General features: G+C 47.5%; 1 protein-coding gene across 1 annotated transcript in view; it reads right to left on the bottom strand.

Moving 5' to 3' along the window:
- Positions 1-529: 529 nt before the first annotated feature.
- Positions 530-13,153, bottom strand: part of INSR (insulin receptor) — a 55,851-nt gene continuing 43,227 nt past the window's right edge. Inside the window, exons 13-21 of the mRNA XM_065658987.1 lie at positions 12,559-12,718; positions 12,137-12,236; positions 11,814-11,881; positions 11,380-11,609; positions 10,938-11,048; positions 10,698-10,857; positions 9,442-9,571; positions 9,071-9,205; positions 530-6,971 (exon numbers count right to left, since the gene is read on the bottom strand). Coding sequence (XP_065515059.1) covers positions 6,617-6,971; positions 9,071-9,205; positions 9,442-9,571; positions 10,698-10,857; positions 10,938-11,048; positions 11,380-11,609; positions 11,814-11,881; positions 12,137-12,236; positions 12,559-12,718 — 1,449 coding nt within the window. The 3' untranslated portion in view covers positions 530-6,616. The remainder of the gene's footprint in view (positions 6,972-9,070; positions 9,206-9,441; positions 9,572-10,697; positions 10,858-10,937; positions 11,049-11,379; positions 11,610-11,813; positions 11,882-12,136; positions 12,237-12,558; positions 12,719-13,153) is intronic.

The raw sequence follows: 13,153 nt of genomic DNA, 5'->3' as shown, positions 1-13,153 counted from the left end.
TTCACACATCCCATCAAAGCTGCAGCTCCAACATCACATCAGAGCTGCAGCTCCACACATCACATCAGAGATGCAGCTCCACACATCACATCAGAGATGCAGCTCCACACATCCCATCAGAGATGCAGCTCCACACATCACATCAGAGCTGCAGCTCCAACATCACATCAGAGATGCAGCTTCACACATCCCATCAAAGCTGCAGCTCCAACATCACATCAGAGCTGCAGCTCCACACATCACATCAGAGATGCAGCTCCACACATCACATCAGAGATGCAGCTCCACACATCACAGCAGAGATGCAGCTCTTGATGATCCAGGCGGAAGGAATCCCTGTTACAGTGTTCACCCGATGGCATCAGGCTGCTGGAACCCCCTGTGAGGCCAAGCCATGGGTCAGAGGAGTTCAAGTGGCAGATGTGTATACACATATATATATACATACACAATACAGACACCAATTTAGTGCTTTCTGTGCGGTAAAGCAGCACTCGGTGCTGCACAGACAGAGACACGAACCGAGCAGTTACTCCTGGATCATTTATTCAGCATGTTCATAGAAACAGTTAAATTGTTCAATCGTCTGACACAGCAAGACTTCTTTCTCCTTAATACCCAAGCATATTCCTGTACACGTCACTGCTTGGCTCATCCATGGAAACACCGAGAACAATACATCAAGGGGCAACGGTTTTGTGTCTTTTGTCTTCCTTGAAAAGCAACTCATGGCCCGTTTGATCCTTTTAGTTCAAACCAGAGGTATCTGGGATACTGTTTGTTTCCTGGAACCTTCCATAGGCACAGAGCAAAGTGGGAGCAGCACGGTTAAAGAGAAGAAAACACCCCCAAACCCTCACAGACCAGCACTGGGCACGTAACTGAAACCGTCTTACACGCAAGCAGAAAGCATTTGGGGTTTTATGGCTGTGTTTGATGAAGCTGATGTCCAGTACCCCCATCCATGCAGGTCCTCAAACACAATCCAGTTTTGATACTGCAGGAATAAAGCCATTCCCTAAACTAAGGCAAAAGGCAACGCTTTTCCTTTTGAAATAACTTTGTCTCTTAGATTGAGAAGTGGCCTTCCCGAAATTCTCCGTCCACCAGTTTTCCATGGGACTCGGTTCTGGGAGCAGCACTTGGACACTAAGATGGTGGAAGCGCTGCTGGATGCTGCATTAACGGAAGAGCTTTGGTATCGAGCCCAGCTCGGATCTCTTGGGTAATCAGCCCTGAGCTCGAGCTTACTGGTGACACTGGGACTTAACAGGGGCTGGGACTCAGCAAAGCGAGCATCTGTGCCCATGTTTAAACTCTACCCCTGGCTCCTCTTTGGGTACCACAACCACCCCAGGGGCTCCCGAATGGACCCGCTCCCATAGGAACCGTCTGGACTAGGAGAACTGCTCCGTACCATCACCTGGAACACCGATCTCACACCAAAATCACTGCCAGAACCGGGCGGTTGTGCTGCTTGCGAATCAAAAACCCCCAAATAAACCGAGGCTGCAGGAGTTAATACCAGCTTTATTATACACCATTTAAAAAGCCATTTCTCTCCCTGCCCCCTCAGAGCTTGCATTGTGCTGCAGGTGATCTGCCAAAACTGCAGGGATAAGTGCTTGCTTTAGAGAAGGACAAGCAGGTTGGTGTTAAAAGGAAACACGCATTGAACGACAGCAGGTTCGCTAACGGTGGGGTTAGAATTGCTTTTGAACAGTCAAGTTCCTCCAAAAGCCCATTGTGCGAATGGGCTTCGCTCTTGCAACGCTCGTGACGAGGCGAGAGGAACAGAACGGGTTGAACACGTTAATGCTCTTACACCAACGCTCACGTACAGGATCCAAGCGGAGTTAACACAGAGCCAAGCAGAAGGTAATGAAAAAGGCCAAATTCAGGTAAGTTCATACAAATACCAACCGAATCTTATTTCAGATTTCATGTATGTCTGATGGAACTGCATCTCCGTTTCGATCCATCCATCACCTCTGTCCCTGGACCACACGCACAGGATTACACGAGGGGCAGAGGCTCCTTGGCAGAGGGCTCGGGATTCCCATCACGGCCATGCCTGGAAAATCCCGGCTTCCAGGGAGGCTGGGACACAGCGAGAGCATCAGAGGGTTCAGCTGCAGCTTCTGGCTCGCTCCAGGCTTTGAACTGATCACACATGGGCCACAGGAGCACCTAGCACAGCCTTGAGAGTAAGGTTTTCATATGGCACACAGATATTGTACTTTCTGACTCGTACAAGGTTCCAGTCTTGGCATCAGGAATCACTGCTCGCAGTGAGGGGCCTGGAATACCTCAGGGTCCGTCTTTGTATAGCAGTGACGTGAAGAGCGAGCTCGATGGCCTCTCTCCTTCCCCTAAAATGGAGGCTCCAGAATAACCACTCCAGCACCCTTCCTGCTCCTGTCTTTTGCCATTTGCCTTCATCATTGTTAGGCCAGTAACACATTAAGCAACTTGGAGATCGTTCCAAAAGAGATACCAACATTATACACAACATACTAAAATGAAGCAAAGTGTCCCATCGCTATAATACACATTTAGGAGAAAAGAGATACACTACCCATAAATTACAGAGTACCCTTCAGCATCCTAAAAGCAGCCTCTTCCACGGCAACACAGCTGCTTTATGACCAACACAAAATACCTCGTGGTGGCATAGCCTAGTTCCTATCACCTTTCCCAACCCAGTGCTGGCACAGTTTGTTATTAGCTCTTCTATTTTACAACACAACAGAGTATTTACAAGCAGCCAAGACAGACACGTTTCTAACCTAGCAGCCAAGCACCGCGATGCTGCACTGTACTGCAAGAGAAGTACCAGATTTACAAGAGGCGTTCAGGAAGCGGCCATTGAATTCAATGGGCAAACATCTCCGAGGAACCTCTCCCCTCTCAGGCTTCCAACGTTTGCTCAGTGAAGATGCAGCAGAGCACAGGAACCTGCTCCCGTGCCTCCTGCTTCACTGGCTGGAGAGATGGGGAAGTTCTGGCTACGTGGGGAACTCTCCCTGCCACAAAGCTGCACAAAGGAGGCCACAGCTGCTCCTGCACAGGTTGAACCTGCGAGTGGGAAGTTCTCTGGCCTAAGACCAGGTTGGATGGGGCTTGGAGCAAGCTGCTCTAGTGGAAGGTGTCCCCATGGCAGGGGTTGGAACTGGATGAGCTTGAAGGTCCTTTCCAACCCAAACCATTCTGTGATGTAGCCCTCCACAACACCGGGCACAGAGAAGGTTTCGCCTCGCACGTGCAATCCCAACTGGTACACAACCCCCAGTGTCTCTGAACAGGCATCAGCGAGATCCAAGTAGGGACTTCGGCATTCCCAGGGCAAGGATCATCCAACAATAGAGACCGAAGTGTCAGCTGCCAGTGGAGAGTAAAGGATTTTCCAGTGAGAGCTGGGCATTATGGGTGATGTTCATTTATTCTTCCTAATTCTATAGGTGAGTGAGTGCCATCTTTAACAGCCACAGTGGCAACTGCTAGCATTTTTGTCTTCAAAACAGGGAAAACCCAGCATTACCACTAGCACCATGCAGCCTTCCTCGCCCTTGGCACAATGTAGGAAGGATGACTGGAATAAGCCTTACACACAGACTGGATCCAAAGCACCGCTGGGTTCGGTGCAGTGACCCTGGTGTCACAAACAGCGTGTCCACGGTGGGCCAACCAGTATCAGTGGGAGTTAAACCTAGACCCAATACAAGGTTCCAATGTTTTTATGTAGCAAAGATCTTCTATTCCCACAGTCAGGATTGCTGCAGCTTAAAAGGTTATCAAAACAAGGACATGCTGGGGAAGGTTTAGTTCTGGAGGTCACATCAAACCTGTGCGCAGCAACCGAGATACCCCAACACAGCAGCAAGGGACCATCAGTCCCAGCTCTACACTGGCCAACACTGCTCCAGAAGGACACAGTCTATTCCTTGAGGTCATCCGTTCCCTAAAATCCAAACATTTAAATGGCTCTTTTGCTCTCTTTGTTTTAGGTCACAACAAAATTAAGAGGATGGCATCAGAACATCAGATCCAAATCTGTAAATTGGTTCTTTCCTTTCCTGTAAATCATCACTAAATCAGTGATGAGCCCTTCTCCTACCCATTCCCTTCCCTGAATGGTCCCCAGTATTGGAATCAGCTGATACTGATTTTCCCTGATCCACAACAGGCCCAGGCCAGAGTATTTAACCAGGTTTAAAGGTGCGTATTAAAATGATCCTTAAGAAACACTGAGGTAGACTGCACCAGAACAGGACACAAATAATCCCAAACCACATCCACCTGCCAAGAGTTTACGGATACAGATTTACACGTTCTGTGTGTTTAAGAAAACAAATTGTCTGTTTTTTTCTTTTTACAGTGTTTTATATATTAAAATAAATAAAAAATTCTAATACGAAAAACTTCTCTTCCTTAGAAAAGTGTGAGAATGTCTTCTTTTCTGCCGTGTAGCACAGAGCTGCTGAGCAGTTACTACTTTGTAAAGCAGAAGAAATGTAAACGAGGCCTTTCGAAAGCGAAGGTTCTTACCCATGGCTGGACCATGTATCTTCCACCTAACCTTGTGAGCAACCTGCACCCTCCCCCTTTGTCCAAACCGACCAGATGCAACCAGCGCAAAGGCCCAACAGCTCCCGGTGGTGCACAAAGCCCATCATCCTCCCCTGATGCGGCACCCATCAGTGGAGTGGGCTTAGGTTCCCCTTTCATCTGCTTACAGGGAGGAATCAGCAGCACCACCCGGGCTGGAATAAGAAGCTGCACCCCAGCTCCGTGTCCCCACTCTCACCGGGTCAGGAGAACCTCGCTTCTCCTGGCAGAGAGCACAAACCAGCTCTTGGGCTTCTCCAGAAGGAGAAGGCAAGGACTGAGCATCTCCCTCCCCTTTTCAAACCACCTCCTGAATGACAAGGGCCTGCGACATCGATCATCTTCACTTCTTGCTTTAGCACTTCTCCCTGCTAGCACGCTCCCTCACTGCCACAAGACACGTTTAGTTTCACAATCATTTCCCAACACCTTATGCTGACCAGCTCGGTCTTTTATGCAAACAGCAGCAAAACAAAGCACAGTCCAGAAGACGAAAGCTGACATCCTGAAGAGCTGCAAGCGGCCTGGGCAGGACACAGGGAATCCGAGGGAAACACGGAAGGTCCACAGGCAGCACGAGGCCAGATGCCCGAGCAGCAGCAGATGGGCAGCACGCAGCTGACCACAGTCCCATTCAGCTCCTGCTTCACGTGCAGAGCCAAGAGCCTCAAGCTCTCCTGCTTCGGATTGGCTTTAGTGTCTCTTTTTAAGGTCAGAGTTCTTGCTCGTCCCCTCTCGCCGGCTGTTTCTGCAGCACAGAAGGCAACACAAGGGATGTGGGGGCAAAGGAGTAGCAGGACTCGGGTTTGGGGATGTTCTGGTGTCCTTCAGCCCTCACCAACCAAGTGAAGTCCCAACTACTTTATCTCAGGGCTTCAGCTGGAGCTGGCTGACTGCACTGTATAAATCATGAAACTGTATTATAAAGCTTTGTCAAGTATAAACTTAACATGTGCTTCATAGCTCCTAAAAGGGTAATGGGCTAAAATTAGTTCATTCTGAAATCTTTGGACCACTTTAAGACCAAACAATCCCCCAAATTATCCCCTCCCCGAAAGGATCATAAACAGTCAATAATTTATATGAAGTTGAAACTTAAACTGAAGATATTCTTAAATATGTTACAACAAACAATATATATACTCAATGCTGTAAGGACAGAAAACTCCGCTCTCAGAGAGGGCAGGGGACTCCAACTTCGTTTGGTCTTGAAAGGTACCCACAAATCTCAGATTTCTGCTCCTTTGGCTCCCAGCACATTTTCCTCATTTTTTTTTTCCTTGTCTTTTAATGAGAGAAAACCTATTCCCAAGAGTCCTCAGTATAAAAATAATCTGTTTGGGATTCAGTCACTCCAGGGAAACGGGAAAAAAAGAGAAGCAGACGCTTCCGAGAAGAGGAAAGCTTCTGTGAGAACATACAAAACTTATGTACAAAACCCCAGAGGTGTATATTTTGCTATACATATACACCCCACATATATATACTGCACACACAAACGCACGCACCCCTGGGATTTAACCCATTGAAAAAGTATGAAAGCAGCAGCTATTGGTCAATCTGAGGATCTGGTGCGTCCGTCTGATGTGTTGAATCCTTCAGCTGTGGTGAAGAGAATGCCTGAAAGCCTGGAATTTGACTGGAAATGCTCTTGTCCTGCAGTTTTGTTCCACACTGTAGCTCAGATACCAGCATGTTTCACGTCTCTTGTTGGCAAACGTGGAGGCTCCTCCTTCAGTTGAACGTACACGGTGGCTTCCTGTTTTGAAACCATGGTTACAGAGGGACAGCAGCCATGGAAACCTCTTCCATTTATGTTCACAGATAAGTCCACTGACAGCCAGTCAACTTGGCAAAAGAAAGATAATAATAAAGTATTAATCATAAGATGATTAAAAATCCGACGAGTTCATAGATGTGTGTCATACACTGTGGCAGCAATAACAAGAGTCCTGAGATCTGTGGAGGGGAAAAAAGCAGACACAACCCTTGGGCCAAACGGGAAGCGTTAGGAAGGGCTCGACCTGGGCATGGAGAGAATCCGTCCATTTTTCTTGCCACCGTTCATGTGAGTGTAAGGTATGTGCTCTTCATAGTTCCCCTTGAGGGCCATGGAGGGTCCATTGTCCCGACCCAGGACTTTGTCCCTCTGCGAGTACGAGGAGGGATCGAGGGGAATGCTCTCCATGTTCTCGAAGTCCATCTCATATTCCTCCGTTTCCAGAGGTTTGTTCTCCTCACTGTAGAAGAACGAGACCTCGTGGAAGCTGGGGTGCAAGTCCTCCTTCAGCATCTCAATGATCTCGATGAAGGTGGGGCGCATTTTGGGGTTGTACTGCCAACACATCTGCATCAGGCTGTGCCTAGATCGGGACAAACACAGGGTCAGGGGGAGGAAGAAACAATTCAATGTAGGCAGGGCTGACACAGACCAAGGTTGGTGTCCACATCAGACTACCCACCCCCTCATGCTGGTCCTTCAACACTCCAACTGAGTTATTTATCATAGAATCATGGCATGGTTTGTGTTGGAAGGGACCTTAAAGCTCATCCAGCTCCAACCCCTGCCATGGGGACCCCTTCCACTGGAGCAGCTTGCTCCAAGCCCCTGTGTCCAATCTGGCCTTGAGCATTGCCAGGGATGGGGCAGCCACAGCTTCTCTGGGCACCCTGTGCCAGCGCCTCAGCACCCTCACAGGGAAGAGCTTCTGCCTAAGAACTCATCTCAGTCTCCCCTCTGCCAGGTTAAAGCCATTCCCCTTGGCCTGTCCCTACAGGCCCTTGTCAAAAGTCCCTCTCCAGGTTTCTTGTAGCCCCTTTAGGGGGATTTCTGTATTTGCCTGTTGCTCCTGGGGCTCCTTTTTCTCTGTTTCTGTCTAGATCAAAAATTCCTTCCAATTCCTCCAATTGTTCTGAACTTGGCTCCCGAAGGAAACGGGGCTGCGGTTCACATGCTCTCTGCACACACACACTTAGAGCCAGGTCACAACTTTTTAATTCATTCCATTTTAATTTTAACTCTGCCTGAAAGATAACAAAGCTCCTAAAGCTCCAAGGAAAACAGGAGACTGTGCTCCTGTCCAAAAGAACAGCTGCAGCAAGAGGTCATATGTTATCAGACACCATGGAGAACGAACTTACAAGTACAAATAAAGTTTCAAAGTGGAATTTGTTACTGAGACAAATTTGTTGAGACAAATGTCCAGGACAGCAGGTTTTTTTCAGGAGGATATTCACAAAACATGTTTATTTTTGACTCTGGAAGCAGGCTGGGGTGAGAGGTTACCAGAACCTGCACGTCACTATCAGCATCCCCTGTTCCAGCCAGGGCTCCCTCCCGATCTGCTGCACGTTGCTTCAGCAGTGTCTCCTTAAACCCTTCTGACAAACATCCTGGCTCAGGTTAAACACTGAGGAAAGGGATTGTTCTAATTCCTCTGCCAGGAGCAGTTTAGGGAGCACCTGGGTAAGCACAATAATCCTTAGCCCCAGTGCAGGAGAATGTCTGGCTTCAGTTTGTAACCTCTGTGAGGTGTTTTTTACTGCCTTCATCCGTGCCCCCTCTGTTCTCTGCAGGGTTACTGCAGGCAGCCTGACCTTGTGCTCTTGGTGGGGCAATGAGCCTGCAACAGAAACGAACAGGCCTTGGACATGAGATACAAGGGGCAACGGGTTCAAACTTAAAGAGGGGATATTTAGGTTGGATATAAGGAAGAAATTCTTTACTGTGAAAATTATGAGGCACTGGAACAGGCTGCTAAAGGATGCTGTGATTGCTCCATCCTTGGCAGTGTTCAATGTGAGGTTGGACAGGGCTTGGAACAACCTGGTCTAGTGGCAGGTATCCCTGCCTGTGGCAGGGGTTTGGAACCAGATGATCTTAAGAGCCTTTCCAACCCAAACCATTGCATGATTCTATGATAATCAGCTCTTGGCTCAGCACAGTGTTCTCCTGCCTCTCCCTCCTCATGAGCCAACACTGGATTTCTGAAAATGAGTGGTAAGAAGTGGTTGTAATTCTCAAGACTATTTATGTGCTACAGAGAGATGAACTACAGAAAACCTCAGCAGGCTTTGGATTAACAAGATGCTCCCTTGCAGCCTCAGTAGCCACGTGCCATAAACTGCCACCCACTAGTCCAGAGTGGAGGAAGAACATCTTGTTTGGGCAACTGATACAGTGCTTATTTGTATTTTAAGCTTTTCCTGTCCTTTATACTTCCTGCTCACTGGAATCTGTACTCACAATGTAAGGTCCAAGTTGGTTTAATTTCCCTTCTAGTGAAATAGGCTCGTTCAGGTCTTTATGTCCTGGCTCACTAAGGATGGCATTGGTTGAAGTTCTGCTCACTGGAGTCTGTTTTGTTCCTCCCTCACAGACAAGAGGAGAAGAGGTGACACATGGGCCACACTTTAGCTAAAGAGTGCGGCTTGGTTGATTGTCCCTTGCCTTAGTACTTACAGTCTCTCCGGGCAGTTGTCCGGCTGATCCAGGTATCCTCCATCCATGACAAACTTTAGCACCTGCTCGTTGGAGAGTCCCTGGTACGGCTGCTCTGCCAAACTGCTTATTTCCCAAAGGACAACACCAAATGACCTAAGGAAGAGAGAAGGCTCCTGGTGAGAATAAAACATCCTGCAGGTCTACAACTGATATCTTCTTTTGGAGAACGTGTAAAAGAACACCACTGTATTTTTAAGAAGAGGGCTTCCAAACAACGTTTTTTGTTTGGCTGTACTCTGAAGAAGTCAGCAACTCACAATTTATACTCTGTGTGTTAAACTGTGAGCTCTTGAGCTGGAATCCATCTGAGACTGCAGAGGACAACTTACCACACATCGGAATAAGCAGTGAAAACACCATCCTTCAGTGATTCTGGTGCCATCCACCGCACAGGCAGCAGTCCTTTGCCTCCTTTACGGTAATAATCTGTCTCGTAGATATCTCTGGTCATGCCAAAGTCTGAGAAGAGCAAAGGGGATGTGTTAAATGTCTCTCTTCTACTGTGCAACATTTCCAGATGGCTGTTGCCCTCCTTTCATGCCAGGCTATTTTCATACACCCAGCAAGCCTCCTATGGCCCTGCAGTCATCTCTCACCTCACGATCAACATCCAAAACATATTCCTTTCCCTGCATCTTTCCTCTCTAGAGCCACGACAGAGGCTCCAGAGTTAAAACTTTTAGTGACAGCCTCTATCCTAAACATTATTTTTAGTCATCCTCTTTAAGCAAACCAGAGGTCTCCTTGCCCTGAAATTCCGCTGCCTTGGCCATAAGTTCAAAGAGGTCTGAGAAACCACCACGCTGTGGGGATTTGGTTTACTTTTAGATATTATGTTTACTTATTTCTAAAAAGGTTTGGGTTGAAAACTGGTTCTTGTGGAAGATAAATGACTTTTAGAGGCACCTGACCTAATGACAGGATTATCAGAGAATCATAGAATAGTTAGGGTTGGAAAGGACCTCAAGATCATCCAGTTCCAACCCCCCTGCCATGGGCAGGGACACCTCACACTAAACCATCCCACCCAAAGCTTCATCCAACCTGGCCTTGAACACCGCCAGGGATGGAGCACTCACAACTCCCCTGGGCAACCCATTCCAGTGCCTCACCACCCTAACAGGAAAGAATTTCCTCCTTATATCCAATCTAAACTTCCCCTGTTTAAGTTTTAACCCGTTACCCCTTGTCCTGTCACTACAGTCCCTGATGAAGAGTCCCTCCCCAGCATCCCTATAGCCCCCCTTCAGGTACTGGGAGGCTGCTATGAGGTCTATTATGAACACTTGGCTTGTTCTACCGAGCACCTTCTTTGTCATAATTCTCATGAAAACAAAGAACAGTGAGATAACCCTTGGCAGCTTAGGCTGGAAAGGCAATAAACATTTTGGATAGAGGTTTGAGAACAGAGAAGGTTAAGAGAAGCTGCTCTGGCTCTAAAGGAGATCATGTTCTTACTAAAGTCCGTACAATTCTTGCTGCATTTCCAGAGGTAGCCAGTGAACATCATCTGTGTTTGCCACATGGGTCTCGGGCTTCACAAAAATTGACCCACAGAATTGTGTTCTGGTCACACACTACGTACCTCCGATTTTTACAGTGAAGTCTTCTGCAACCATACAGTTACGAGCTGCAAGATCCCTGTGAACAAATTTTTTGGCATTCAGATAGGCCATGCCATCAGCAATCTCTGCAGCCATCTGGATCATTTCTCTCAGCATTGGTGGTGGACGACCAGGGTTATTCTACAATAAAGAAAGAAGGAGTAAACCTCAAATCAAGCTACTCTGTTGCACCACAGTTTCCCATCTCTCCTTGTCTTTACCTCAGCATCAGGTCTTAAGGAGCGAAGATAACTTTTCAAATCTCCATGTGCCATTAGCTCCATGACCACCAGAGTAGGTTGCCCTTTGGAGACTACCCCGAGGAGGCGAACCTGGAAAATAAGTGAGGAATTCCCTCAAGGTTGTGTCCAAACACACCAGGCAGTGTCCAGTTTGAAAAGGGGGCTTGTAGGAAAGGCAAAACCCCTGAAAAAGAGCTCAGAACAGCACTACAAAGCCTTGTCATGCTGAGAAGTTTTGCAAGAACAAACATGAAATGATGCAGGCAGATGCATTTTATGGAACATGACCTGGAAAGCTCTTTTAAATCGACTGGTTCCACAGACTGGCTGCTTTTGTCAGCCGAACATCAGGCTCTGAAAGCACTAAAGCACCATTAGTGATGGGACTTGCTGATCATCCGAGGCACCCCGTGGTGCTTACCACATGATGGCAGCTGAAGCCTTTCATCACAGAAGCTTCATTTAAGAACTCGATGCGCTCGCGGAGGCTGGCTGATTCGTTCACAGTTTTCACAGCTACTCGAGTCTCCGGCTCTCCCTTCACTATGTCCTTGGCAATTCCTTCATACACCATCCCGAAGGAGCCCTGTCCCAGCTCTCGGAGGAGAGTGATCTTGTCTCGTGGAACCTCCCATTCATCGGGGACATAGACTGTTGAGCAGAGGGAAACGTTTCTGAATTGAGCAAGCATCTTTTGAAAGACCTTTCTGTAGCAGCCTCGTTCAGCACTGCCACAGGATACTATGTGTGCAAGACTAGAAAACCTCACAAAGACAATGCCAATCCCATATTGCTGCACTGTCTCAATGGCCACCCAAGCAGTAAGTCAGTGCAGAAAGCCCTCACTGTTCTCACCATCACTGGCGCTCAGATATTCAGGGTTAGAGGATGCGTAGAGTGGTCCAGTTGGTCCTTCGGTTTGCCTGGAAGAGACACAAACTCTTCAGCACATTTGCACCCTTTCACACATTAGAAGGCAGTCTGATTAATTCCCAAAGCACGCAGCAAATACAGACCGCCCCAGTTTCCAAAGGCACAAAACGTTTCCTCAATGAAATTCATGTGTTGCAACCATTATCTAAATTAGAAAACAAACAGACTTACTCCCAAAAGATAAACAAAAGCTTTGGGGAGAAGTTTTGCTTGTTCTGCTGAAAACAAGATAAAATTGCACTCGCCTCTTTTTCACAAGCACATAAGCAGCTCCAATAATTCCAGCAATAATGATGGCAAAAATAATCGGCACAATTATAACAGCAATATTAGGCTGAGCATTCACTAAGAGAGAAAGAGAGAGATGGAGTTATTCTACAGGTCCAAAATCCAAGCCTCTTACTCCAAACTGCCCCCCTCTTCAATAAAGTGGAACAAACAGAAAACTAGAAGCTATTTTAGATACAGAACACACGGCTGGTCAGAATGAGGCCTCATGAAGCAAAGCCACACATTTGTCAGTAATTTCAGTTTCTTGGAAGTAGATGTATAGCCAGTATTTTACGACCCCCCTCTGTTCTCTGTGTGCTGCTCACTAAACCCCCATCCTTCCAAAACAACCTGGGTTTCTATCAGGAATTAAATACTGAAAATAAAATGAACTCACAGTAATCAGCCACATAAAAATAGGTGGGTTCTGTCCATGAGCCGTTTCCAGCCAGTGATGTAGCTCGGATACGGACACTGTAGTTTCCAGGCTGCAGTCCACGGAGTTTACAGCCCTGCTCACTGGCAAAATGCTTACGGGACACGCAGTAGTGAGCTTCCTGAGGAGGAGGGAAGAGAAAGGCTGCACACGCTACCTCTGCAGTGACCCACAGCCCTGCAACAGCACCCAAGGATCTCTACCTCGCCTCCTTGTCTGGCAAATGTACACAAATAGAGCTTTCACATCCTCAGGGCTATTCCAATATAGTGCTTTGTCCTGGATTTGCATTTTACAGTTTAGTAGTTCACATTACAGCGAGCCTGTGCCTTTTGCTGGCCTAGAGCTCAGCCCTGAAACTTGACCTGGGCTGGCAAGCCCTGCTGCCCACAGGCTGCTGGCATTCAGGGCTGCCCACCACAGCTCTGCCTGCTCAAGGCTTTCTTCATTTCTCTAAACAACTTCAATTTAGCCCCATGGTTTCTGTCCTTTCATAAAATAAAATTCCTAAGAAAAAGCTCCATGCAGAAAGCTGGCAAACTGGATAAGCTTTGGC

This window comes from Lathamus discolor, chromosome 21 (assembly GCF_037157495.1).
Source record: "Lathamus discolor isolate bLatDis1 chromosome 21, bLatDis1.hap1, whole genome shotgun sequence".
Lineage (NCBI taxonomy): Eukaryota > Metazoa > Chordata > Aves > Psittaciformes > Psittacidae > Lathamus > Lathamus discolor.
The sequence above is the reverse complement of the archived record's forward strand: the minus strand, read 5'-3'. Positions and strand labels throughout refer to the sequence as shown.